The 26,473-nt window shown below is 44.8% G+C and overlaps 2 protein-coding genes across 3 annotated transcripts in view; one reads left to right on the top strand and one right to left on the bottom strand.

Moving 5' to 3' along the window:
• PKD1L3 (polycystin 1 like 3, transient receptor potential channel interacting) overlaps window positions 1–11,872 on the bottom strand; it is a 63,526-nt gene extending 51,654 nt beyond the window's left edge. Inside the window, 2 exon segments of the mRNA XM_088026912.1 lie at window positions 8,276–8,395; window positions 11,651–11,872. Of these exon segments, the coding sequence (XP_087883038.1) occupies window positions 8,276–8,395; window positions 11,651–11,872 (342 nt within the window).
• Window positions 11,873–11,902: 30 nt separating this feature from the next.
• Window positions 11,903–21,778, top strand: DHODH (dihydroorotate dehydrogenase (quinone)). 2 transcript variants are annotated; one of them, XM_028097029.2, is made up of 9 exons: window positions 11,903–11,941; window positions 14,267–14,479; window positions 14,610–14,809; window positions 16,526–16,608; window positions 19,017–19,204; window positions 19,791–19,904; window positions 20,545–20,698; window positions 20,875–21,034; window positions 21,442–21,778. In XM_028097029.2, exons 1-9 carry the CDS (start codon window positions 11,921–11,923, stop codon window positions 21,494–21,496), a joined length of 1,188 nt encoding a protein of 395 aa, XP_027952830.2. In that variant the 5' UTR covers window positions 11,903–11,920; the 3' UTR covers window positions 21,497–21,778. The 2 variants fall into 2 exon arrangements, with proteins under 2 accessions (XP_027952830.2, XP_027952836.1); XM_028097035.1 differs by lacking the exon at window positions 14,267–14,479.
• The last annotated feature ends 4,695 nt before the right edge of the window (window positions 21,779–26,473 follow it).

Raw genomic sequence — 26,473 nt, 5'->3', positions numbered from 1 at the left:
GGGCACGTATTGCATGGAGCACTGGGTGTTATATGCAAACAATGAATCATGGAACACTACATCACAAACTAATGATGTAGTGTATGGTGATTAACATAAGAAAATAAAATAAAAAAAAACTGTCGTTAGTAAAGTATCCATTCAACCTGGTTCTTTCCTGCATTTAAGTACTTTCCTTTCCTTATGAGAACACTGTATCCGGGGCACTCAGTGAGCCAGAGTGGCGTTCCGGTGGGACCCACCAGGAATGACAGAGATTACTAATCCCAGATGTGTGCTGTCAAGGGACGTACTTACAAGATCAGCGTGAGCAGTGTGGTGACAGGAGGTTGCAGGATGAGTAGCTGCCACAGAAAGAAGAAAGCAGACTAAGTTCAAGTAAAAGTCTAGGATAGAAATTTATTTGAGGACGTCTTATTCTTGGCAAAAAACAATGCAAATCATTTCATATAGTAAACTAAAGTGACCATTTCCCACTGATAATTCTGTAGACAAACTAGGATTCCTGAGCTGAAGTGTCACAAATCACTCACGTCTAATCTCTGCTTACTCTTCAAAGGCCCTCAGTATAAAAATATTTAAATCAGATCAATCGTAAAGTTGCCAGTACCTAAATATTACTGTGGAAGTATTTGCCTCATAATTTTACCAAAAGAAGCTCCCTATTAATAAATCAGAGCATATTTCTGATAGTTTTAGATGAGATCGGGTACATTCAAGGTGGTATGGCCATAATCTGATACTTTTAAAGAATTTTTTAAATTTTTTTATTCATTTGAGAGAGAGAATAGAGCGAGCGAGCGAGAGAGCATGAGTGGAGGTGAGGGGCAGAGGGAGAGGGAAAAGTAGACTTCCCACTGAGCAGGGAGGCTAATGCGGGACTCGATCCCAGGACTCTGAGATCATGACCTGAGCAGAAGGCAGACACTTAACTGACTAAGCCACCCAGGTGCCCCCCGCCCTTTTTAAGATTTATTCATTTATTTGAGAGAGAGACACACACAAAGAGTGTGCGATTGGTGGGGGGGGGGGCAGAGGGAGAGGAGAAGCTAATTCCCCACTCAGCTCAATCCCAGGAGCCCAAGATCATGACCTGAGCCGAAACCAAGAGTTGGACACTTAACAGACTGAGCCAGGAGTCCCTGGAGTCTGATACTTTTAGAAAATAATCGTTGACAACATTTTACCAGATCACGGTTATTGCTTTCATTCCCTTTCCACATTTTCCAAGAAAACCATGATCTGAAGGCACTATCAGTGTTAACACACATGGCTATTTGCTATTAACTTAGGCTGACTTCCTTCAAGGCATGTGCTCTAGACCCATTACAATTTATCTGATTATAGCAAGCCTGTTTCTGCCACCTTTATCTCTTCTTGTAACAGTCTGTCTGCTGTTGATAGGACTGATATGTATGTTTAGCAGCAGAATCATTCTAACCACTACTGCTGGGGGAGGACAGAGTTCTGAGATGTTCTTCTGATTAGTTGCCATGTCTTTCTTTTTTCTCTGTAGTTTTTTGAAGAGACAGCCTATGTGTGAGCAGGGGCCAGGAGGAGCAGAGGGTGCCACCGAGGTGCCCTGGATAACTGGTATTTCTTAAGGATAAAACTAGAACTAATGAAATATAAGTGATAAATAGGTAAAAGAGAATAGAAAAATGTGTATATATAACATCACATTCTAGGCAAAATCAGCAAAAAGTGACCTGGATACCTGCTGAGAAAATTTCCATGTTACAAAGATTAAAGAATTTTACAGTCTGATAGAGGAAAAAAAGGCTACCTATTAAAAAAAAAAGTCTAACCGTAGTCTTTTCCACGGTAACCAGAAATGCCAAAGAGCAAGAGAACGGTGTCTGCAGAGTCTTGAGGGCAAGACTGACAAAGGAAATAATGTTCCTTGTATTGCAGAGACTACTGCTTACTTCCCCTGCTGTGTCTTCCTTCCTTTGAAGGAAACATGGTAGCCCCATTAAAGGACTACATTTCCCAGCCTTCCTTGCTGGCAGCAGTAAGGCCATGTGATCAGGTCCTGGCCAGTGGGATATGACAAGTAACTGGTGCAATTTCCAGGCTGTGCCCTTAAAGGAAAGGATCAGGCTTCCCATTTTCCCTTCTCCCCTTCCCATTTGATAGAATGTGAACACGGAGGCGGGGAGCTAATGCAGCGTTTATAGACCATGAGATGCAAGTCACAAGGTGATGACAGCAGAACAAGGCAGGGAGACTTTGGGTCTCCTAAGCTGTGGAGGCTACTTAACAGCCCTGGTCTGCTTACTTACACTGTGAGGTGGAAGAGAAAGGAAATTTCATTTGTTCAAGCTTCCATTCTGACTTCTGTTACAGCAACTGACCCTATGTTTTTAACTTGTACATCCTGCTAAAACATGGCCTATTGGGAAGGGACAAGAAAGACATTTTGAGTATCCTTGAGTTCCCAAAATATTTCCACCAATGGATCTTTCTTGTAAAAACAACTGGAATAGAGACTATACAAACTTAAGAGCTCAAGAAGGGTAAAGTTATGGCATAAAAATGATTGGTGCTAAATGTGAAACCAGTTAAAACAGATATACGTTCTAAATTGTTGGAAATATGGCTTTGACAAAAGTTTTTTTTTTTTAAAGGTATTCTTAAGTTACATATAAAAAAACAGGGGCGCTTGGGTGGCTCAGTTGGTTAAGCGTCCAACTCTCGGTTTCGGCTCAGGTCATAATCTCAGGGTCGTGAGATCGAGCCCCACGTCAGGCTCCGTGCTCAGCATGGGGAGTCTGCTTGAGATTCTCTCCCTCTTCCTCTCCCTCTCCCTCCCTCCACTCTCTCTCAAATAAGTAAATAAATAAATAAAATCTATTAAAAACAAACCAATATAACAATAACCTCAATAAAACTCACAGACTATACTAACAAAATCTATGGAGGGAGGGTGGGGAAGGAAAAACTAACATGTGCTATATTCCTTTAACCAGATGAGGGGGCTTCAAAAGAGACTGTTTCACTCCTGAGCCCAACCATTAGAGAAACACAGGTGCAGGAATGTGTTCAAAAAGAACAACTCCTTGAAGGCAAACAATTAAACAAGAGTACGGAAGAGTAAAATTCCAACAAAGGACAGAAGAAAGTAGCAAGAAAGGATTAGAACCCAAAAGCACAGAAGAAGGCAAGAAATGACATGTTATTAAAATACCCATTTAAGTATGATAAACTCTACTATAAAAATATTCTCAGAATCAAATAATTAGACCCATTTACACAAAATTTAATAGGAACAAGTGTAAAACAAAGTGACACAAAATTTTCAAAGGACCTTGGGGGGCACCTGGCTGGCTTAGTCAGAGGAACATGCAAGTCTTGATCTCAGGGTTGTGAGTTTGAGCCCCACATTGGGTATAGAGATTACTTAAAAATTGAAAAAAAAATTTTTTTTCAAAGGGCCGTATGTACATAAATATAAGGCAACTCCCCAGATAAGGCAATGCCCTCCTTTCTCAATGAGGAGATTTAAAGATAGTTATTTGGGAGCAAACTTGACTATGTCATTTCTAAGGATATAGGTGAAAGAGTCAAATGTCTAGTTAACTTGTTCTACAAAGGCATGTTTAAAATCACATGTTATCTGTAGTCGTGTATTTACTTAGGCGCACTGCTCTGGAAACTCGCTTTCCATGACATGGCTTTACTGAAACTCTTCAAATGCATCCTCAGTCTCAGTGCCTTAATTATCAAGAGAGCGACTTCTGTAATTATTTAACAGTTTCAAAACTACACCAACTTTACCTTCATCTACTGCTATCACAAAACACTTCTTCCCGACCTCACAAGTACCCAGTTACAAAAGCAGCTGGAAAAGCTGATTTTTATGTTTGTTTTTAAGATAGTTATTCAGGTCTCTACAACAGCACTTTCTAGATTGCTCTTTTAAGGGATCCTTGGAGGGCTTGTTGACAAAGACATCTAAAACTTGAAGTTGTGAGGTCATATCCCCCAGAATAATCACTACATGCACTTTAAATTTGTCTCTTTTTCTACCTGGTTGGTCAGGCGATCTCTATAATCATCCGACACTGGTATTGATTGAGGTAATTTCAGGCTACTGCATCTTCCCCAAATAGTATTTATTTTTCAAAATTAAAAAAAAATGAGAGAAAATACCACAATGTGAAATACTGAAAGGACTTGAAGAAGACTTTTTGGATGGAAAATTTTGTGGGAGAAAACCCTGTCTTTTATTAGGACACATGTGAAAAGAAGATGGCCAAAGGCCCATCAATAAAGTAGTACCTATAAAATGAGATCAAAGACTGCAATAAGAGGAGACAAAACAGAACGCAACAGATATTGATGGGGTACATGGGGTTATGATGACACACTTCAGCATTAAACTAATCCTGTGCATCCTTCCAGGCAGGAATTGATTTCCCTACCCATTCCCTGAGGTCCTTCTGTTTCTTGGTACTGTGACTTCTCCCCTTATCTTCTCGGGTCTCCAGTGTAAATGAGAATTAATGCCAGGTCTTTCATCGTGGTCTGGAAAGGCCTCTATTCGGAGGCCAATGGAAAAGAGAATTTCTAGTACATAGCTCTAGCTGTAAGTCTATAAAATAGCTGTCAAGAGCACATTCATGATAATCAAGACAACAGAAATTAAAGATTACTATCTTTTTTTTTTTTTTTTTTAAGAACGTAGGAATTCTCAAGGAGCTCTTCTGCTCTTGACATCACAACACCTTCTACTCTCCAACGTCACAAAATGAGGTCCACCGATTGGGTCAACACTAAGATAGAATTAAGTTCATTTTAAGAAATTATGTTCTAAGTGTAATATTCTCCTCGTGTTGTGTAATTCCTATTGGTAGAGAGAAAAGAGTTCAGTAGGTGAACAATAACATTCTTGAACATGCCTCCTTATGTAGACTTGCTATTTCTCACACATGCTGCCCAACGTGGCTTGACAAAAATCATACAACCTCACTGACCATATCTCAGCTTAAATTTGGATCACAAGCCTAACAATCTTATAGTGTTCGCCGGGTCTCGTCATGCTTCTGCTCTCTGAGAGGACTTCTTCCTATTTCCTCCTCTACTCTACCTCCAATGACAACGAAGTCCCTGATCCTCATTCTCAGTCCCTGATCCTATTTCTCTTGACAACCAGTGTCCCCCTAGAAGGTTATGTGGATTGTTTCTACCTTTTTGCTATTACAAAGAAACCTACAATAAATAGCCTCATGCGTGTGTCTTTTTATATTTTTGCCAGTGTAACTTTGGGATAGATTCCCAGCAGCACGAATGCTGGGTCAAAGGGTAGATGTAAATGCAATTTTGCTAGAGACTGCCAAATATTCCTCTCCTTAGAAACTGTATCTTATTGCATTCCCATTAACTATTTATGAGAGTACCTATTTCCCTACAGTCTTGCCAGCAGAGTATGTTGTTAAGTTTGTGGATTTATGCCCATCTGATGGGGGGAAATGGTATCTCAGCTTTAATTTGCATTTCTCTATTTTTGGGCCACAATATTTCATAATATGAAACATTAGACTTCTCTTTCGAATGTTAAGGAACAAATTTACAAACACTTCTCCCACCAACATGTTATTTTGGAAGGGGCATTTCTTTTTTTTTTTTTTAGAGAGAGCTTGTGCAGGAGCAGGGTGGGGAGGGGCAGAGGGAGAGGGAGAGTGAATCTTAATTAAGCAGGCTCCACGCTCAGCTCAACAGTGCGGAGCTTGACGCGGGGCTCGATCCCACAACCCTGAGATCATGACCTGAGCTGAAACCAAGAGTCAGATGCTTAACCGACTGTGCCATCCAGACGCTCCGGAAGAGGCATTTCTTAAGTTCACAATAAAACGTATAAACACTATGATAACAGTACCCCTTCCTTCCTTCCTTCCTTCCTTTCTTTTTCCCTTTATCTTTCCTTCCTTCCCTTCCTTTTCTTTTTTTCTTCCTTCCTTCTTACATTTTTTATTTATTTAAGTAATCTCTACACCCAACATGGGGCCAAACTAACGACCCAAGATCAAGAGTCACATGCTTTTCTGGCTGAGCCCCAACAATAGCTATTTCGGAACACTAAGCAATTACATTGTGCCAATACTTTAGTTTTAAAGGTAATTAGCAATATCAGATCTCCAAGAGATCCAATGACCTTTGACATGAATGTGATACTATCTAGAAGCAGAAATGAACTTTGCACAAAAAATTGAAATTTCATAATAGTAACAGTAATAACTGCCAGGCACTGTTCTAATACTTTCCTTCTATTATCTACTAATCCTCATGACAATCCTTTGAAGGACTGCCCAGGGGCCACAAGAGGAAAGTCCCAGAATCAAGACATGAACTCAGAAGTCTGACTTTAGAGCCTGAGCTCTTAACTACAGAAACATTTAATCTCATTATGGGAATGCAGGTTCAGAATTTGCTGAATTGGCTTAGATAACTGAATAGAATTTTTTTTTTTAAGATTTTATTTATTCATTTGACAGAGAGAGGGAACACAGGCAGGAGGAGTGGGAGAGGGAGAAGCAGGGAGCCCGATGCGGGGCTCGATCCCAGGACCCTGGGATCATGACCTGAGCCAAAGGCAGCCATTTAACGACTGAGCCACCCAGGCACCCCTGAATAGAATTCTCTTTAAAAACGTTTTTTGTTGTTTTTTTAAAAAGATTTTATTTTTTTATCGTAAAATTTTGTTTATTTTTAAAGATTTTATGTGTAATTTCTGCACCCAACATGGGGCTCGAACTCAACCCCAAGATCAAGAGTCGCATGCCTGACTCAGCCAGATGCCCCTAGAATTCTTTTTGCCCAAGATTACCTTCTGCACAAACATTTCATATTCCATAGCAGTAATCTCTTGCAAGTACTTGAGTGATATCAGAAAAATGCATTTTCACTCCAAAACCAAGAGTAGGTGAAAATGTCTAAAAACTCAACTCTTGGAGAGTGAAAAATGAATGGAAAATCATCATCATTGGTATTAAGGATTACTTTCCCTATCCTGGAGATGAGTTGGGCCAAATAACCTCCTGTCAAGATGAAAAGCAGTTCACCATCGTAAGGAGCCACACTCACATTTGTGATAACAAAACACAGGAACACTTGTTTTACGCAGAGATTGGCCTCGCAACCTTGGCCTCGTCAACAGCGTGCTATCATGGCAAAATCGGGCAAGCGTATCACAGAGAGCTTGAAAGGGTGGAGAATGAGAAGCTGGAAATCGAAAATTTATTACCTTGATATACTGGGTTCTTTCAATACCCAGTATTTGAGGCAGGTGATCTTTTTTTTTTCTTATAACAGAGAAATATTGCAATGTGTTCTGTTTTATGAAAAACCCATAGATGCTTCATATTTTGACAAGACTGTATTTGTGACTTTTTAAAGTGGAACAAAATTTTGGCTCAGACTGCGACATTGTAAGGTCCTCGAGAATTCAATGAACTAAGAATAAATGCTGGATACAACCACCATGGAAAAAACGTACATTAAAAGAAAAATCACGCAGCCCACTGTACACACATCATTCTCACCACGTACTCCTTAGGACGCAAACCAACACAACAGCCTCCTTGCCCTTCACCTTCTCATCTTCCGACACCAATATCCTATTCTCCCCCTTTGCTTTTGCAGTCTTCCCTCATAAGCCCACGCGCCTAATGGGTTTGGGGTGCACATGAGGAAAAAGGAGTTTACTGCTACACCTTCTCCCACACGCCGCCCAAGTCTAGAAAGGAAGGCGACACCAGGCACAGCAATAACTACCAGAGTGGGATGTATCTGAAAGTCATTCCAGATGAACAGTTTCTCACTCTAATCAGTATCATGAAGATCGATCTATAATCAGTATCATCAAAATCTCTACATGCATCCTCTGCGCTATCACTCAGACGCTGTGACGATAAACCTTCTTAAGCACGTTCCCCCCACCCCCATCCCCAGTTTTTCTTCTCGTCCAACCACACCCGTAAGTAAACCTTGGGGCACAATGTCCTCGATCTGCCCTGGAGACGGAACTAGGATGCACAGCTATTCTTAAGCATTTTCCTCTTGGGTGGTTCCCCCTTAATAAACCATTTCTTGTCAAGCTGGACTTGTCAGCCTTTTTCTTTGGTCTGTTGCCTCCTTCAGTCTTTGGACGTCACTTGGCATATACCTCCCTTTCATGGCACAGACTCCTTAACCAATACTCTCACATGCCGTCCTTATGTGGAATCAGTTTCTAGATATTATGACTTTGGTGGCATGTGGCTTCATCACTTACCAGCCTGGCAAATGAAAGAATGCCCCGGGGAGCACAAGTCCACTTTTGATGAGATCCAGTTGGAGTTTTGGGACATGTAAGTGCAGCTGGGGGGCTCTGGGGGCCAGGGGGGCACGACACCTACCAAAAGAGGAACAGACCCAGATAAGCCTCAGATTCCAAAATCAACCTTTTTTAAAAGTAAATATGAAAACCAAATTTTGCTAGCTTCTAAGAGATGCAACTTAGGATATCTCCCGGATGTGTTATGTTGTTGGGGGTCCAGGAGCGAATGGTCGAGAAAGAATTCTTGAGATATCTTCGGTGCAAAAAGGTGGTTTTATTAAACGTTGGGACAGGACCTGTAGGCAGAAAATGCTGCCTAGGATTGTGAGGAGTGACTGATGACATTCTTTCCAGTTGGGAAGGGCTGAGGGATAGAGGAAGTCTCTAAGGAATTTGGAAGCAAGGTTTCCCGGACCTTGAGGGGTCATTTTCTACTGTCTAGTAAACCTTAGTCACAAGACCCTTCAGATGGGTATCACTGGGCCATATGTTTGAAGGATGATTGCTAACATATATCTTGGGGGGATGGGAAGAGATGAAGTTTCGAAATGGATTTTTATATGTTAAAAAAGACTTGCAGGATCCTGGAAGTTAGGCTAATGTCAAGCTAAGGTTGCCTTTTGGCTCTAGCAAAATATTAACACTGAGGCAGGTAAGCTTCTGGAGGAAGGTCACCCTGCTTGTCTCAAGAATTTGTCAATGGGCTGTAAGTTGTAAGGAGACTGAATTTTTTTCTATATTTCTTTTGCCTTTGTTCTTCACACCACACCCACACATTACAGATTATTTATTTTTTCATATTATGCGTTATCACAAGGCTTCATATTAATTTACCTAGACTTCAGTGATGATGATGGTGATATTAACAGGGCCTTGGATATTTCTCCAAGACCACAATATTATGGTGCATGATTCTGAAAATATCTCTGTAAGAAAAGTAACAGGCAAATCATTTCTCTCCTGGTTTCTGAATTAGGAAGAGATATTTACCAGGAACAAAGCGGCCATAAAAGGTTTCCCACTTCAGAATCCTACACATTACTTTCAGTGAAATATCAGGTGTTAGCTTTTGATAAACTCTGAGAAAATCTCATCATCTTTGCTGCGCAGACAAATCAAAGGTTGAAGCCCAAAAATATAAATACTTCAGAGGAACTGTGGTAATGAAGTAAAGCGACTGATTTTTCTATGTACAAAAGCAGAAAGATTGAAATTTTTTTCTTTTTCCTGTTCCAGAATAAAAGGAAAGGACTTTTCCTTTGTAAACACTTGTCTCAGAGCCTTACCTGGGTTGTTTTTTTCTTGACGTTTTCCCAGCTGCTTTAGATTTTGCCCAATCCAGCACTTACTCCCTTCTTCCAGAGAGTCCCAGAGACGATCCCGGACCCCCAGGTTTCAAGCATAAGCAAGGTGTCCTCCCTGGACACGAGAGTAATCTTCTGCTTCCTCGTAGCTGCAGTGAAACCTGTTAAGCTGATAACAGTTATTTTTACCATGTCGCTCTGGGATATTTAGCTCACTTCCTAGAATGATACCTGTTCTGATGGATAAGCAAAGCCAGATTCTTCCCCTGAAGAACATTTTCTCTGTGAGCTGTGAGCAAGAACAGTGTGGGGGCTCAGCAGCTGTCCGGTCCTTTAAATATATTCTTGGTGGGTTTGTCATATTTATTAGTATCATTCTTTTAGGAATAGGAATAATTTGTCAAGGAGATAAAAGGCTTTGTGTTTTCCTGTTTTTAAGAACCCAGGTGGAGTCCCTATAAGCTGAAAACAAACAGCAAAGATCAATAAAGCAATGGCCATTTACAGGGCACACCACCTGCGTCTACACAACCGGTTGTGCTTTCAGCTTTAGAATAGATCTTTATTTGCTAAGCCTAGGCTACAGAGTAGAAGATGATGAATATCGAAGTCGGTGCTGCTAAAAATCGAGAAATGTATTGTGCGTGTGTGTGTGTGTTTAAAGGAAACCATTCTTACAGACCTCCAGTACATATTTAAATTATTGTATTCTGTTTTTTAAATACATTCAAACATAAAACTAGGGATGAACTCTATGCTAAAGCTCTTACACAATAATCAAAACCAAAAAATAAATATCTGATGAAAGAATACAAATTAAATACAAACAGAACTGAAAATCAATGAAATGAAAACGTGCTGCACTAAATAGCTATCTGACGGTACTAGCTTTTGATTTGGCATGCACACAGGTTGTTTTGATTTGGCATGCACGCTACTTCATGCTGTAGGGAAAATCCATTCTCTCACCACTTTTCTTTATTTAACTTGCTGAAAAACTTTTGTTCATACAGCATGTCATTTATCCTTCACCTGCAGAACATCCATCATTTATTTCAGCCACTTTTCTTTCTTGGTACCAAAATATGATAATGAATACAAATAAATGTGGGCACTGAAATAGCTTGGTAGGTTTCAGGGTTCAGTTGGTTGTCCAAACGGCCCAAATGATGCCTATATTACTTTTAAAAATCATTACAGAAAAACACCAGTATCAAATATTCTCTTAAGTGTCTATGCCAAGAATACACTCCCTCAGTTTGAAAAACACTGCAGTAATCAAATGAAAGATAAATATGGCATGTTCCCTACTTTCAAAACGTTTACAGTCTAGTAAAGGGAAAAAAGACCTAACAATTGTAGTTAATAAATACAGTGCCACTGGACAGGTACAGCATATATCTATGAAGGCTCAGATGAGGAAGAAATTATTTCCAGCACTTGGCCATATTGAGATGGAGGAAACAGTCATCCTGGCAGGAGTCAATGTGAGTAAATGCATACAAGTGGAAAGTATGAAGAGAAATAATTCTGGGGGGTGGGTGGGCGGGCACTTGGGAAGACAGTAGTGGGAACTGAAACTAGAAAGCCGAAATGTCTTGAAATGCCAGGAAAAAAGAGTATCCAATTAATTTGGAAGGTTTCTAAATAGGGAGTCCACGAAGTCTTCGCCTCAATGGAACCATTCGGGTGCAGGAGTTTGCTACAAAGTCTAGATTTCCCAACACCTTCATTAACACACATACTTACGTACATACACAGGTTTTAGGCATTTTTAAGTGAAACCTGATGCGATGGAATCTTCTCTGAGGTCAACTCGGGTATCTCACACAGTGCGGTAATTCATTCCAACCCTTTTTAGGGCGTCTGATACATACTCTCAATACATGGTTTATCGAAAGCACAAGCATATCAAATGTTCTGCTTAAATGATCAAGATATTGGTGAGAGTGTTGCTTAGAACTGAATATCTACATATGCGATGTCTCTCCCCCACGCCGCTGGACCAGAGAGTTGGTGCGCGCACCTCCCAACGCCAGCGCCCGGCAGCTCCGCACAACGTAGCAACCGAGCCCAGAGCCTGGAGCGGAAGGGGCGTGGCCGCCGTGATTGCGCGCGCCGGCGTCCAGACACACCCTCGGGGCGGAGCGAGGCCTTTTCCGCCGCGGGGAGGCCCGCCCCACCCTCCTGCCCCGCGATTGGCGAAGTGGCAGCTGCAGGGGTTGGTGATTGGAGGGCTCACCGCCATCTCCTCCAATGGAAATGAGCCAGAGGCGGGTCTAGTGGCGGAAGGAGCATGGCGTGGAGACAGCTCAAAGTGAGTTCAGAAAGTGGGCTGTGCGGCTGCGAGTAGTGTGGGCAAGGTGCGGGGCTAGAGGAGAATAGAGGGCTAACCTGGGCGAGGTGTGGACGGGATTCGGCTCCGAGGTCGTGGCCCCCCTGGGCACGACTGTGCGTGTGTGGAGACACCTGCAGATGGTCGTGCGTGCGCATTAACACGTGTAACGGCACGTTCCAGTCTGGATAGATGCAGGTCTTTGCCAACGCACGTGGGCTTTTATTGAGCCTGGCACACGGGCGTTTAATGAACACATGACCGCCTAACACCGTGTGCAGGATCCAACGTGCAATGAAATTACACTAAGACATGGCCTCAGCCCTTCTAGATGAAATTTTAGGGCAGGGGCTTGTGTAACCGCGTACAGATACTTGTTGATTGACATTAAGGGGCATTCCTACAGTCCGCTGGAGACTAGAAGCAAGACAATAAATACTTGTTATATATTAACAGCTGGGAGTGATCCTCAAGGGCAGATCTGATCACGTCACTAGTGTAGGGAGCAAAACTCAAATCTTTATTCTGGCCAGGGTCCCTGCCTATCTCCCCAGCTCCTTTTTAAGCTGTGCTTTTCCTCATTCCTTGGTTTCCAACAAGCCTTTCTCCTTTCCCTCTTCCTTGGGTGCATCTCTTTACCGTCTGCCACTGAGAGCGCCTTTACTCTTTTTCCTGCCCCCTACTGCGTCCACTTCTATTTATCCTTTGGATGTCAGCGTTAAGTCACTTCCTCAAGGAAGCCTTCCTCTACCTCTGAGATTGGTTTGGGTTCTGTTATTACCCTATACGTTTTCTTCTTCATGGCAGTCCTCACAGTTACATATTTGCGTGATCACTGACTAGTGACTGTCTCCTCCTGAGAGGCAGGGACCCTGCTTAGCCCACCTCAAGAGTGCTCTATCACTGTTGGGCAGATGATTGAATGAATGAATGAATGACTCATCACCTGGCAGTGATAACTAGAGAAAAGCATTATGAAGCACGTTTTGAACAGGATAGTGATTCTTGACTCAATAAGACCTGATGCTCCTTTTTAAAAAAAATATTTTTGCGGGCGCCTGGGTGGCTCAGTTGGTTAAGCGACTGCCTTCGGCTCAGGTCATGATCCTGGAGTCCCGGGATCGAGTCCCACATCTGGCTCCCCGCTCAGCGGGGGGTCTGCTGCTCCCTCTGACCCTCTTCCTTCTCATGCTCTCTGTCTCTCATTCTCTCTCTCTCAAATAAATAAAATCTTTAAAAAAATATTTTCCAACTGCTTTTATTATCCTGAAGTAGAATTTATATATAATGTAATGTCTTTGTATAATTTTAAAAGTTCAACTAATGTCCTAACTGGAATATAAAAGAGAAATAAAGGAATTTATAATAAAATAACATGCATTTCAGCATATAAGTGTTACAGCATGACTCAGTGAGATATAGTCAGGTGTTTAAGCCTCTATTTAGAAATTCTAGAGCCTCAGGGGCGCCTGGGTAGCTCAGTCGGTTGAGCATCTGCCTTCAGCTTAGGTCATGATCCCAGGGTCCTGGGATCTAGCCCCGCATCAGGCTCCCTGATCAATGGGGAGCCTGCTTCTCCCTCTGCCTGCTGCTCCCCCTGCTTGTACTCAAGCTCTCTTTGACAAATAAATAAAATCTTAGAAAAAAAATTCTAGCACCTCGGGTATGTTTTATTGTCAAACACCCAAGCAAAGCACTATACCATTCCTGAGATCTCTGAAATGGGGAACAATCCTTGGTAATGTTCTGTGTAAAATAGTGCAGTTGTCCCTCAGTATATGAGGGAATTGCATTCCTGGAAAAATCAATGTATATGAAAACTGTGCAGGAGATAGTTTGTGTTTATGTGGTGGAATATAGGCTCAGATAATATACTTTTTACATACTTAGTGTAAGATGTTCAAAAGTCATACAGGACAGGGACAATTCATCTGTCAGATGGCCTAAAACAATGCAGGATGTCTGCCTTTACTGAGTCCTGCCCACTAAATCTCTTAGCATTCCTCCAAAATGCCTATCACAGGTCCCCTAGGAGGCAATACTGCCTCTCTTGAAACCTCTGGCCTGGAGTCCTTCAGGGCACGATGACTGTCAGAAGTGTGGATACAGCCACTGAAAGTAGAGGTCAATGTGTGAGCAGAACTGGAAATGAAGGAGACCAGTGTTAGCAGAAGGCTAGGGACATTGCTTCATGTGACATGTCATTATGTCCCATGTGCATGGGTGTAAAGGGCTCAGAGAAGTTACTGCAGTCTGGCCTGGAAGGAATCTCAGTGGGCCTTTTTTCCGCCCCCCCCCCCCCCCCAGAAGCGGGCCCAGGATGCTGTGGTCATCCTGGGGGGTGGAGGACTTCTCTTCACTTCCTACCTCACAGCTATGGGGGATGAACATTTCTACGCTGAACACTTGATGCCGGCTATGCAGAGGCTTCTGGACCCTGAGTCAGCCCACAGGCTGGCTGTTCGTGTCACCTCCCTGGGGCTCCTTCCTCGTGCCACGTTTCAAGACTCTGACATGCTGGTAGGTGCTCTCAGAACACCTCCTGATTAACAAGCTCTGTAGGTAGTTCTGACCTAGACATGCTGCGGCCTGCCCTTGGACAAATACCGGCATAGCCTGTGTACCTCTGGTTTTGTTTCCTTCTTCCTAGGAAGTGAGAGTCCTGGGCCATAAATTCCGAAATCCAGTTGGAATTGCTGCAGGATTTGATAAGCATGGGGAAGCTGTGGACGGACTTTACAAGATGGGCTTTGGTTTTGTTGAGATCGGCAGTGTGACTCCGAAACCTCAGGAAGGAAACCCCAGACCCAGAGTCTTCCGCCTCCCTGAGGACCAAGCTGTCATTAACAGGTAGATGAATAGCCCACAGATAACAGGGGAGGCCTTCTTCCCAGCAGGGCACTCAGCGATGTAAGATCTGCCGGTTTTTTTCTGTCTACAGTGTGGACATTTTTCTGCTATTTGGAATGTTCGGGAACCATGTTGAGCATCTCCTGTGTGCAGGCATAAAAGCAGGTTTTGGTATTCTAGTTTAATGCACATACACGCTGAGGCTCAGAGAGCTACATGACTTACCTATAATCATGGGATCATAAGCGAGAGAGCTTGGGTATGGATTTGGACTTAAATTTGACTTCAGAGCTTGTGCTTTTTCCGCATTGTTGCTCCAGTGTCCTTGCTCAGCACTGTCCAGTAGAAATAGAATGTGAGCTCTGTATGTAACTTAAAATATTTGTGTAGCCCCAGTAAGACAGGAAAAAGAAATGGGTGAAATTGATTTTAATAACATATTCTATTTAATTATTATTTATGATTATTATATTTAACTATAAATACTAAATGTATTCTAAATGTCATTTTAACATATAATCAAAATAAAAACGATTAATTTGCTATTTACCTTCTTTTACTGGTATTAAGTCTTCAAAATCCAGGGTGCACATGACTTGGAGCACACTGGACTGGCCACATTTCAGGTGCTCAGCAGCACATGTGGCTAGCAGTTTTTGAATTGGATGGTGTAGCCCTGGCCTTTAGTAAACTGAAAAATTTAATAATCCACATGTACAGCTGCTTTTAGTAAGAGAGAGCCTTCTAGATCATGTAAAGCCCTTCTCTTTGTAATCCCTAGGCAATATTCACTGCAGCAAACCCAGAAAATGAAAAAGTTCCTACTTTTTGGTAACAGAGTTTTGAGAACCTCCTTGGGAGATTCTGATAGGCACCTTTGGGCCCAGTGATGGCCTTCTGAAAGACTGCCTTCTGGGAATTTTATTTGGCCACACTTCCTGCTTTATTGTGCTTGTTTCAGGGAAATTTTCCAGCATTGGAAATGAAGTTATTGATCTTTCTGTTGCATTGCAGGCTGGGATTGGTATCTTCAGAATTTCCAGGCAAAATAGATTTTGGATTTGGCTTCCCCAGGTAACTGCAGGTACCAGGACAATGGTACTCAGCAGAATCCATAGGCGAGAAGTGGTTGAGGGAGGAGAGCCTGTGCGTTCAGCCTCCTTGCTCTGGGAGGCACGGAGTGGGTACCCAGTAAACACCTGCTGAATGAATGGAATAATTTATTAGGTCCACAGAAACAGGTGCCGACGTATCTGTTCAGTGGTTTTGGCTGCAAGTAACAAAGTGGCTTAGCCAATAGGCAGTTATTATTTCTTCTCTGGGAGGGCATTAGTGGAACGCTGGCAGGAGGTGGAAGATGGGGTGGTCAGAGAGGCCACTCCGGGGGGGAGGAGTATGTGAGTAAGGAGTAGGGGCCGATCCAGACAGGTCTGGGGCAGCTATGTGGTGTGTCTGGGCTGTTGCCAGTGCTAGGTACCTGAGCAGCTTGTTGACAAATTTAAATCTTTCCCTCTATGTTTGATGGTGTTCTGGCAGGTTCTCTAGGAGTTCCAGGGGTGTTTAGACTTTGGAAGTCTAAGAACTGACTTTTTTTTTTTTTCTGTTTCTAAAAGTCAGAAGTATAGTGGAAATGACCATGAAGCCATCTCTACAAGGTCTCTGCCTTTGGCTGAGGGCTCTAACCTTGTCCCTTCCCTACCCACTTCTGTGCTACAGATACGGATTTAACAGTCACGGACTCTTGGTGGTGGAACACAGGTTGCGGGCCAGACAGGAGAAACAGGCCAGGCTCACAGAAGGTAAAGTGGGGGTGCTCTAGAGGGGCTTTCTTCATTTATTGGAAGGAAACCTGTGGGAGAAACGTCAGGAACATTCCTAGTGAAATAAACATGACTGAGTAATAGGAAAAAAACCACTATGGAACTTGGGAATTTTCCTGGCTTTATCACAGCCACCAAGAGTTTAACTGAATTTCACAATTTAGCAAAGACTTGCTTAGTTTCTGCCTCGTTATATAACCTGGGTTATATCATAACTGGGGCAGCTTCGAAGTGAGCAGAACAAAGCAGCTCCTCTGTGGTCACATGGGTGGTTGAGATGTGAGCAGGCCTGGAGCGCATCTTCCTGTCTTGCTTTGTTGTCCTTTTGTGTGTGTGTAAATAATGCACGTTAATTACAGAGGCATTAGTAAATACAGCGAAGCATAAAGAAGACAATTAAAATTACTCATACTCCTTCCTACTCAGGGAGAGCTGATCTTGGCATTTGGGAAAATATCCACCATGACTTGTTCAGAAACACCATGCGTGTCGGGAGGCTGCCTTCAGGGGCGCTGCCGAATGTTCTCCGGCGGCTCTGCTTTGCTGTCCCTCAGGCTGCACATAAGCGCTTGTTGCACTGTTTTGTCCTCCCCACACCTTCCCAGCCGCCCTCTGAGATTGTGTGGGGCCGTGGCCGTTTTCCTCACTGGGTCCCTGTGGACCTCTTTCCAGGAGTTTAGTCTCATTAAATGGCTTGGTAGTGAGATGAGAAAAACCTGTGGACATGAGACTCGCTCGAGGAAGTGAGGTTGAAAGGGCTGAGTCAGTCGGCCATCTCCGATTTTAGGAGTACGTGACCTTGTTTGGAAATCCCAGGCTTTGGTAGATGCAGACCTTGAGTACTATGGACCTTCCCATCTGGGGAACTTTGAACCTTATAATAGGACCTCCACGGCTTGTGATACTCTCCTGCCTTCTTGCCTTCCTTTCCTTTCCTTTCCTTTTTTTTTTTTTTAAATCCTTTCCTTCTTTGTTCCCAGTGTAAGCTTTCTCCCCTGTTCTCCCTTGCCCATCCCCTCACCCCACTCCAACACGAACACTGATTGGAGTGAAGCAGAATCTTAGAGCAGAGTTCTGCACATGTTGTTTTCCAGCAGCTAGAAGACTTGAAGACAGCTTATTGTGAGCACAGTAAGGAACAGAATTGACAAAAGCTGTGGTGCCCTTTGAGGACAGAGTAATTCAGAAATTTCTAACTTCAAAGTCTTGGCCCTTTGGGCAGCTAACTGCTGATGGAAGACACATTAGCTGCATGAAAGGAATGCTCTTTTTGAAGCCAGCTTACCTGTGAGGGAAGAATCAGTTTACAGATGGCTTGGCCTGGTGGAGGCTGGACTTGGGAAGCTTGAAGGCCTTGTGGAGCTTTTGTCTAATTGGGCGCTAACCCCCTCCTCACCTCCCTTCCCCCAGGGAATGTTTACTTTCAAGCTGGTGATTAAAAGGGTGACCAGTTTAGGGTATGAAGAGGTGGTTAGCAACACTAGATGCTGCTCTTTGATCCCACCGACCTGACACATGTTTTGGAGGCTCACTTGCTGTTCCAGGTCTTTTCCCAACCACCAGCTGCCAAAAAGCAGCCAGCACCATTGACATACCAGTGACCTTTGCAGATAGCATGGTAGCTTACAAGTCAAGTACAGACAGCCTCTTGCTTTCACGCATAGCATGTTTCTGAAATGTATTTTTCTAAAAGTTTAAAATGCAAGTCGATAATCCCATGGATTTTTAAGTTGGTTGCCTTCATACTTACTGTGCAAATGGAGACATTTTGGAGAGTGAAGGGTGTGGGCATTCACCATGATGCCCAGGCTACAGGAGCCATCAGGGACCGCTGGGATGTGCGCTCACCCTCGTTCTGAGGGGGACTCCCTTCTCAGAGAACTGAAATTCTGAGTTATAAAAGAATTCTACCTCTATACTTTAGGCATGATTAATGGAAAGCATTTTCCAGTATTGTGTACATATTCTTTAATCTTGCTGTTTCTTCACCACTGCCCACGGGGTCACTGGACTCAAGGCCAACAGACAGCCCTTGAGAGTAAACATTTGCCCCTTCTGACATGCCTGTGCATTTCTGACTGTCGTCATTACATTTATGAGCCCTACCTTTTTATGGCTAGTATTTGCACTCCTAATTTCACCGTCTTCCACTAAATTTTTTAAAAAAGAAGAAGGGCACAATGCAGTAAAACATCCTAGAAGTTGCCCCGACCACTGCTGCGCAAGGACGGTGAGCTCCTCTCGGTGAGCAGGCAGCCGCGCCCGCAGCTTTCGTGGTGTTGGCCCGTCCGACCGGGAAGGTCCCATGCGGAGGTGCACGGGCATCCTGAGCATGTTGCCTGGGAAATGGCGTTTGGGGACAAAATCTTGACGAGCGATCTTCACAGAGGGGCTGCCACTGGGAATAAATCTGGGGAAGAATAAGACCTCGGTGGACGCTGCTGCGGACTACGCGGAGGGGGTTCGCGTCCTGGGCCCCTTGGCTGACTACCTGGTAGTGAACGTGTCCAGTCCCAACACCGCTGGGCTGCGGAGCCTTCAGGGAAAGGCGGAGCTGCGCCACCTGCTGACCAAGGTAGGCAATTACATGTCCGGGCTCCGTTCGCCAGCCTGTCCGGTTCTTTCTCTCGAGGGAAGGAAGCTTCAGCGTCACTGTCGAGGAGCTGTCCTTAGCACCTGGACCGATAGGACCCCCTGCCATACTCGTAATCCTCTATCGTAACCCTGATTACGCTCAACAGTGATTAATGGCTCAGGCACCTGTCCCTGCTGTTAAACCAGAAGGTCTGAGAGAGCAGGGGGCTGGGTCTCGCTGTCCCTAGCAGTGAGCACACTGAATGAATGAATTTGATGACTCTTTATCAAATAGTACTTGTGACAGTATTTCCTTGTTATCTCTTTTAGGAAAAAAGTCTAAATAAACCTTCATATATTAGCTAATACCAACGACAACATTAGGGACTTAATCTTGGGGATCCGTTGGTTCAAGATAATCCAATCCATCTTGCTGGGGGTCTTTGGCATAACTGAGAGCTGTATTTCCGGAAAAGGAGATGTTGCTGGTGCTTATGTGTGAGAATATGCTGATCTGCGGCTGCAGGTCAGGTGCACTGGGGGCTGTGGCCTCAGGGGTCCCCATCTCTGGCCACGTGTTGCTCTAGGTGCTGCAGGAGAGGGACGCCCTGCAGGGAGCACGCAAGCCAGCCCTGCTGGTGAAGATTGCACCCGACCTCACAGCCCAGGACAAGGAGGATATCGCCAATGTGGTGAGAGAGGTGCGAGTCGGGCTGGGCCCTGGGACGCCCTTCGCTGCCGGGTGGGGGGGGGCATCTGGCCAGCTGGACTAGCCGATGGCTTCCTTTCTGTGATAGTGAGAGCTGGTTTGGTATCTGCCATGATGTAACTCATCACAGAATACAAAGCCAATGTTGGGATGTGTCATTTTCCTGTACTTCTTCCCTCCCCTCTTTGCTCACATTCATCCAGCAAGGGCTTTAAGGCTAGTGCTTGCATCCTGGGTCAGACTAGGCTATTATGTCCCTCTCTGCAGTCTGACCCCAGCTCCCAGTGTCGTAGGAGAGTAGTGGAAACACAGACTGAACCTGGAAGTCCTGGGTTCGAATCGTATTCCACCACTTACTACCTAGGGACCTTGGGCAGGACTGAACAGAGTGGTTCTAAGGATTAAGCCCTGTCCTAGTGAAACCTTATGGGTAGTCGATATCTGATGGCTGCTATGGTTATGTTGAGGCTCTTCCAGACACCTGTTCTATAAGCATAGTGAGCTCTATTACGGCTCTTGCTTCCAGGGGCCGTAGTGTGGGCACCTGGCCCGGCTCCTGGCTCAGACCCTTAGGGAAGCTTCTCCAGCTCTGTGCCTTGACTGGAGGGCTCTTTCTCCGTCTCACACTGCAGTTGGGCATCGATGGATTGATTATCACCAACACCACAGTGAGCCGCCCTGCCAGCCTCCAGGGTGCCCTGCGCTCTGAAATAGGAGGGCTGAGTGGGAAGCCCCTCCGGGACTTATCAACCCAAACCATCCGGGAGATGTATGCACTCACCAAAGGCAAGAATTTGGTTCCTGTGTCTTCACATTTGCGTGCGACTTGTCGGGCTCTGGGGTTTGATCCGAATCAGCGTTCCCTGACCTGCTGCATTCACTAGGGGCCAGAGGGTGGAAGGCCAACTGAGGTGCTCGCATTTCCTGCCCTTCCTCACGCTGTTGCATGTGTTCCGGTGCAGGCGGAGTCCCCATCATTGGGGTCGGCGGGGTCAGCAGTGGGCAGGACGCGCTGGAGAAGATCCGGGCGGGGGCCTCCCTGGTGCAGCTGTACACGGCCCTCACCTACCGCGGGCCGCCCGTGGTGGGCAGGGTCAAGCGGGAGCTGGAGGCCCTTTTGAAGTGAGTGGGGCCACGGGTGGCTTGAAATAGAAGTTCAGGTGGTATCAATTCAGAATGACTCAAGTGAAGGAGATGCTATTATTCGTCATTCAGAAAGGATTCAAAAACACAGGGAAAGACTGACAGAGGACAAACAGGGCCAAGGAATTCAAGATTAACTTCGAAGATGGTGGTGTTTATTGGCCTGAGGAGTTCGGGCAGCATCCCTGTTGAGTAGCATTGGCTTGAGGTCAGGGAGCTGTGAATACTTGACATTGGTTTCCTTCCTGGGGTGAAGACCTAGGTGGAGGCATGAGGCATGCCTCTGGGGGACGGTGCTGACAGCCTAGGTGAACGTGGGCTTCCAGCGAGAGCAGGGCCTGTCCTTCACCATTTGCTGAAATTGCTTTGTTTTCTCTTTTTTCCAGGGAGCAGGGTTTTACCAGAATCACAGATGCCATTGGAGCAGATCATCGGAGGTGAGGACGTTGTTGGTGGCAAGCCTGATCTGGAATCTTCTAAAGCAGGCGGGCCTTTGTGGCTGAATTGAGAGAGGAGAGCGACATCCCCCAACCCACACGAGCCCTTCCTCCAGCCCAACTTTTGTTAAAGCCAATCATGAGTGTCACCGGAATCAATACATGGCTTTCTTTAATCGCTTGTCGGACCATGAACCATTCATGATTTTTTCTAGACTCAAATCCCTTTAATAGTGCAAGGACATTAAAATACTTGAGGGAAAAATAAAGCCATTTAAAACCTGGATTTAAATCCCAGCCCTTTCTGGAAGGCCCCCGGGCTTTGCCCCGATGCTGCAGGTCCTCGCAGGCCTCTGCTGCCTGGGATCTGCACCTGGCTCCCGACGAGCTTGACTCTCTTTCATTCTGTCTTCACTTTTATTTCTTTAAAGTTTTCACTTTATTTTGAAAATACTTCAAACATAGACAAAGTCGCAAGAATCGGGCTCGTGGGTGGCCATCCTCTGTCTTTACATCGTCTTCCCTCTGAGTCCGGGTCCTCATCTTTTCTTACAAGGATGCTGGTCATGTCGGAGTGGGCCCCACCCCGATGGCCTCAGTTTCATTTGATTCCCTCAGTAAAGATAGGATCTGGAAGGACCCTCTCTGCAAATAAGGGCATGTTCTGAAGTTCAAGGGCTTAGGATTTAACATAGCAATTTTGGGGAGACACAATTCAACCCATCACAGGAAAATGTGCTTGCTGTCCCCTTTCTTTATTATCTGTGACTTGGAGTGCCATCGGGCAGACAGGTTCTCAAGGTGCTTGAAGACATTAGACAAGGTGCTAAAGAGGTGTACTGTTAACTAAAGAGATCGAGCAACACCAGTCTTTTCAATACCGAAAAGCAAATGGCAGAGAGAAGCTGGAAACCTTGTCTGGGCAGTGCTGTTGGGGTGTGGCGCGCCTTCACAGCTGGCAGAAATTCCCTTTGTTCCCATCACCTCAATACGGATTTTATTCTAAATTTGATTTCTCGGAAGCTCTGTGAGAGGCCCAGGACGGTAACGGCGCTGATGTGTCCCGTTGCCTCATCGTTGAATCTTGGCCTCAGCCTGGCCCACCTGTATCTGCTCACTCTCTGTCACAAAACCAGCAGCAAGCCTCCTGCTCTCCTTTTCAAAGACCTTTCTCTTGTTTTTTTCTTTTTTTAAAAAATAGCCCCCAAATAAAAGTTGTGGACCTCTTTTCTGCCTTAAATAACTCTGTTTCCCAGAGGTAATCACAGGTAACTTTTGAATCTATCTTTCTAAATTTTTCCAGATATTTTCCTTTTTATATACAAACACATGTGTCCACAGCTATCTTTTTTATCTCTCTGTGTGCACATGTATAGAATAATTTTAGGAAAATAATACAAAGAACTGTTTTTTAATACCAAGTCATATGAGAGTAAATTGCTGGTCTGGTGCTCCATCATCCTGAATATTGTAGTGTGGATTTCTTGCAAACAAGTACATTCTGCTACACAACCACAACACAACCATCAAAACTCACGAGATGAGCACTGACACGTCACTTCATCTACGGGCTGTGTGGTAGGCAGCATTCCTGAAATGTCTCCCCCTGGTTCCCGATGCTCTGTCCTAACCTCTGGAACCTAGCAACATGATGAGATAACCCTCCCATGACTGTTAAGTTACGTGGCTTAACGTAGGAGCCGCCTTGAAGATAGATTATTCAGGTGGGTCCAGTCTAATCACATGAGCCCCATTAAAAGCAAGCGTTTTCTCTGGGGGAAGAAGACATCAGATAGATTTGAAGCATCAGAAGGGATCAAAGTGTTGCTGTTTTGAAGACTGGGGTGGGGGACATGAGAAGGAAGGTGTTCGCCCCTGGCTGGTAACCAGCAAGGAAATGCATCTCGGACCACAAAGACCTGGATCTTGCCAAAGACTTGAATGAGCTTAGAAGCAGATTCTTTCCAAAGTGTCTTGAGTAAGAACCCAAGCCGTCCAACACCTTGATCCTGGTCTTGTGATACCCTGAGCATAAAACCCAGCGGACAGGACGCCTGGGAGGCTCAGTCAGTCAGTTAAGCATTGGACTCCTGATCTCAGCTCAGGTCATGATCTCCGGGTCCTGGGACTGAGCCCCACAGTTTGCTCATGCTCAGTGGGGAGTCTGCTTGAAGATTTCTTTCCCTCTGCCCCTCCTTCTGCTTGCAGGCTCTCTCTAAAATAAATAAATCTTAAAAAAAAAAAAAGACCCAGCTGAGCCTCAACTACTGATACAGACTGTGAGCTGGGGCGCCTGGGTGGCTCAGTCAGTTGAGCCTCCGACTCTGGTTCCGGCTCAGGTTATGATCTCAGGATGGTGAGATCAAGACCCGTGTCAGTCTCTGTGCTCAGTGGGGAGTCAGCCTGTGGATTCTCTCCCTCTGCCCCTGCCCCACTCACACATTCTCTCTCTCTCAAAAAATAAATCTTAAAAAGAAAAGGAACTGTGAGCTAATAGTGACTGTGTCAAACTGCTGAGTTTGTAGACTATGCTGCACACAAGGGAAAATTCACACAAGGGAAGGGATTAGGAAGGGTTACCCTTTGGAAGGTTCTCTGTCGGAGACTGACATTCTGTCTCAGCACAGTTGCAACAGGCTGCTCTTTCTCCCTCGAGGACCAGAGTAAGTAGTTGGCTTGCGTTCAGGGGCCATGTGGGATGAGTACCAATTCTTCTTAATTCTCAAAATGATGCCCAGAGCCCAGAGAAGCCCACAGTGCTAGGAGACATAGACTGATGATGCCCAGGTAGCCCTTTGGGGCCCAGGATCATTGAGTGGAATGGTGTGCAGAGTTGCTAATACCATTTGCTAATACATTGTTCACTCTTATGTTTTGTGTTCTGTGCATAATTGGCCTGGCCAATTTCCCATTAGTTAAATATAAGCAGTTAATAAGTTAAATAATATTCTGCAACTTGCTTTTTTCATGTACCATCATGGAATTTTTCAGTGTTCTTCTCTTAGATCTACTGTGCATTTTCTAACATAACTGTGGTTTTCCACCGCATAGACGCACCAACGGTTACTGACGGCTGGGCATGTGTAGGCTGTCTTCACTGCTTCCGTCACGGGCAGTACTGTAGTGAGTCTCTTGGTTTATGTATCTCTTACTCTTCTAGTAGAATTTCTGTAAAATTGACTCCCAGAAATGAGGTATGCCAATTTATACTTTCTCTCCAACGTGGGTAGGGAGGGTCTCCTTTCCTCTTATGTGGCCTCACATGGGAATTTCCAAGTATGGGTCAGGAATAAGCTGTTCTTCCTTCTCTACTTTCTCCCTGGGAATAGCTTACATTATGTCTCTTCCTTGTGGAAAAAGAAAACAGGAACTGTTGGTTTAGCAAGCCACATTGGGCTGCAGCCAGAGTGACTGCCACATCCATTTCTCTGTGTGTGTATGTGTGTGTGTGTGTGTGTGTGTGTGTGTGAGAGAGAGAGAGAGAGAGAGAGAGAGAGGCTTCCACTAAGACCCCAGGGAAGGAAAACAGAAGGAGAATAGTTTTCCCTGGGTTCTCCCATTCTTACCTGTTCAGGTCAGCCTCCTGCTAGTGGGGCTGACAAGTGGGCACAGAGCTGTATCCGAAGGGGCTGGGGTTCCTTCCGACAGTGGTTCCCCTCGAAGGGGTAGGTCCATCAAGTCACATCCAGTGTTTTGGAAAATAGCCATTTCTCTGCCGATCTTCTGATAGGCTGCTCTGGCTCAGGTTCTGTAGCCAATACTTTTTATCTAGTTATCCATGAGGACGGAAGCAGGAAAACATCCCATCAGAATGGTGTTCTCAAGGTCAAGCAGGAGACTGAGACACAGAGCTGAGATGATTTGCTCACCTTCATCTCAGGGCCAATGATGTGACTCGGATAGCTCAGGAGGTCATTGGTGGTGTTCAATCAGTACCTCTTGACAGGAAAATCGAGTGTGCAGGACACTGGGGGCCCTTCAGCTCCGCTCTCAGTGGCAGATGGGAAAGCACAGGCCCCATCTCAAAAGAGACTGTACTCTTCTGCTCCAGGTGGCTTGCCACTCAGGAGGGCCAGCCAGCATGTCATTGGCTCAGAGAAGGCAGAAATCTACATGTTTTATGTGGCAGCTCCCGTGTTTAAAACCTGAGCTGATGCTGTACCAGTCCATCAAAACTGGGTTGTGGACCAGATATGAATTAAGGTCTCCGATTTAGATGTCTGGCCCATTCCATCCCGTGGCAGCAATTAGAAAATCCCGTGAGCCAGGAGCACCAGCAAGGGGTGGGGTGCGGGGGTGGGAAAAATACCAGGAGAACGACCACCCCAAGGAGTGCTGTTCACTCCATGACTCGCTGGGGTTGGGGTGGGAGGAAGGGTGCAGACTTTGTAGTTCGACCTTGGGAGACCCACTAACCTGCTGATGCCACATTTTTTCACCTGGAAAACCAATGGTTTGGAGGATTAAATGATATCCTAACAGCAACTTTTACAAAGATGCGTACTATGTGTCAGGCACATTAGGTACTTATTAGCTGTGGGCAGTCATGTTCATTTTGTGTGCCTCAGTTTCCCAAGTGTAAAAGGAAGAGAAGGACATTATCCATCTCAAAGGGTTGGACAAGGATTAAATATAAAGTGTAGTAGAGCTTTGCACATCCTACCTGCCTAATGAACATTATTTTAAATATTTCTCATCATAAAAGTCCTGCAAATAGGCATTATTATGTTTGTATTTACAAATAAACCCAGGGATTGAGAGATTAAGTAACTTCCCCAAACCAGGCAGCCAGGAATCAGCAGAATTGGGCCTCAGGGCCCAAGTATCTCCTTCTGATGCAGGGAAAGAGCCTCACAGGACCTCAGAAAAGTATTACTAGTCCTCTTTCCCTTTATTTGTTTTCCCCTCAAAAGTTCATCTTCTTTTGGGGCTCCTGGTTGGCTCAGTTGGTGGAGCATATGACTCAGGGTTCTAAGTTTAA

The sequence above is a fragment of the Eumetopias jubatus genome, unplaced genomic scaffold (genome assembly GCF_037043125.1).
Source record: "Eumetopias jubatus isolate StellerSeaLion01/CBP00866 unplaced genomic scaffold, mEumJub1_p1.0 scaffold_10, whole genome shotgun sequence".
Taxonomy (NCBI): domain Eukaryota; kingdom Metazoa; phylum Chordata; class Mammalia; order Carnivora; family Otariidae; genus Eumetopias; species Eumetopias jubatus.
Note: the sequence above shows the minus strand (reverse complement) of the source record. Positions and strands in the feature narration are given on the sequence as shown.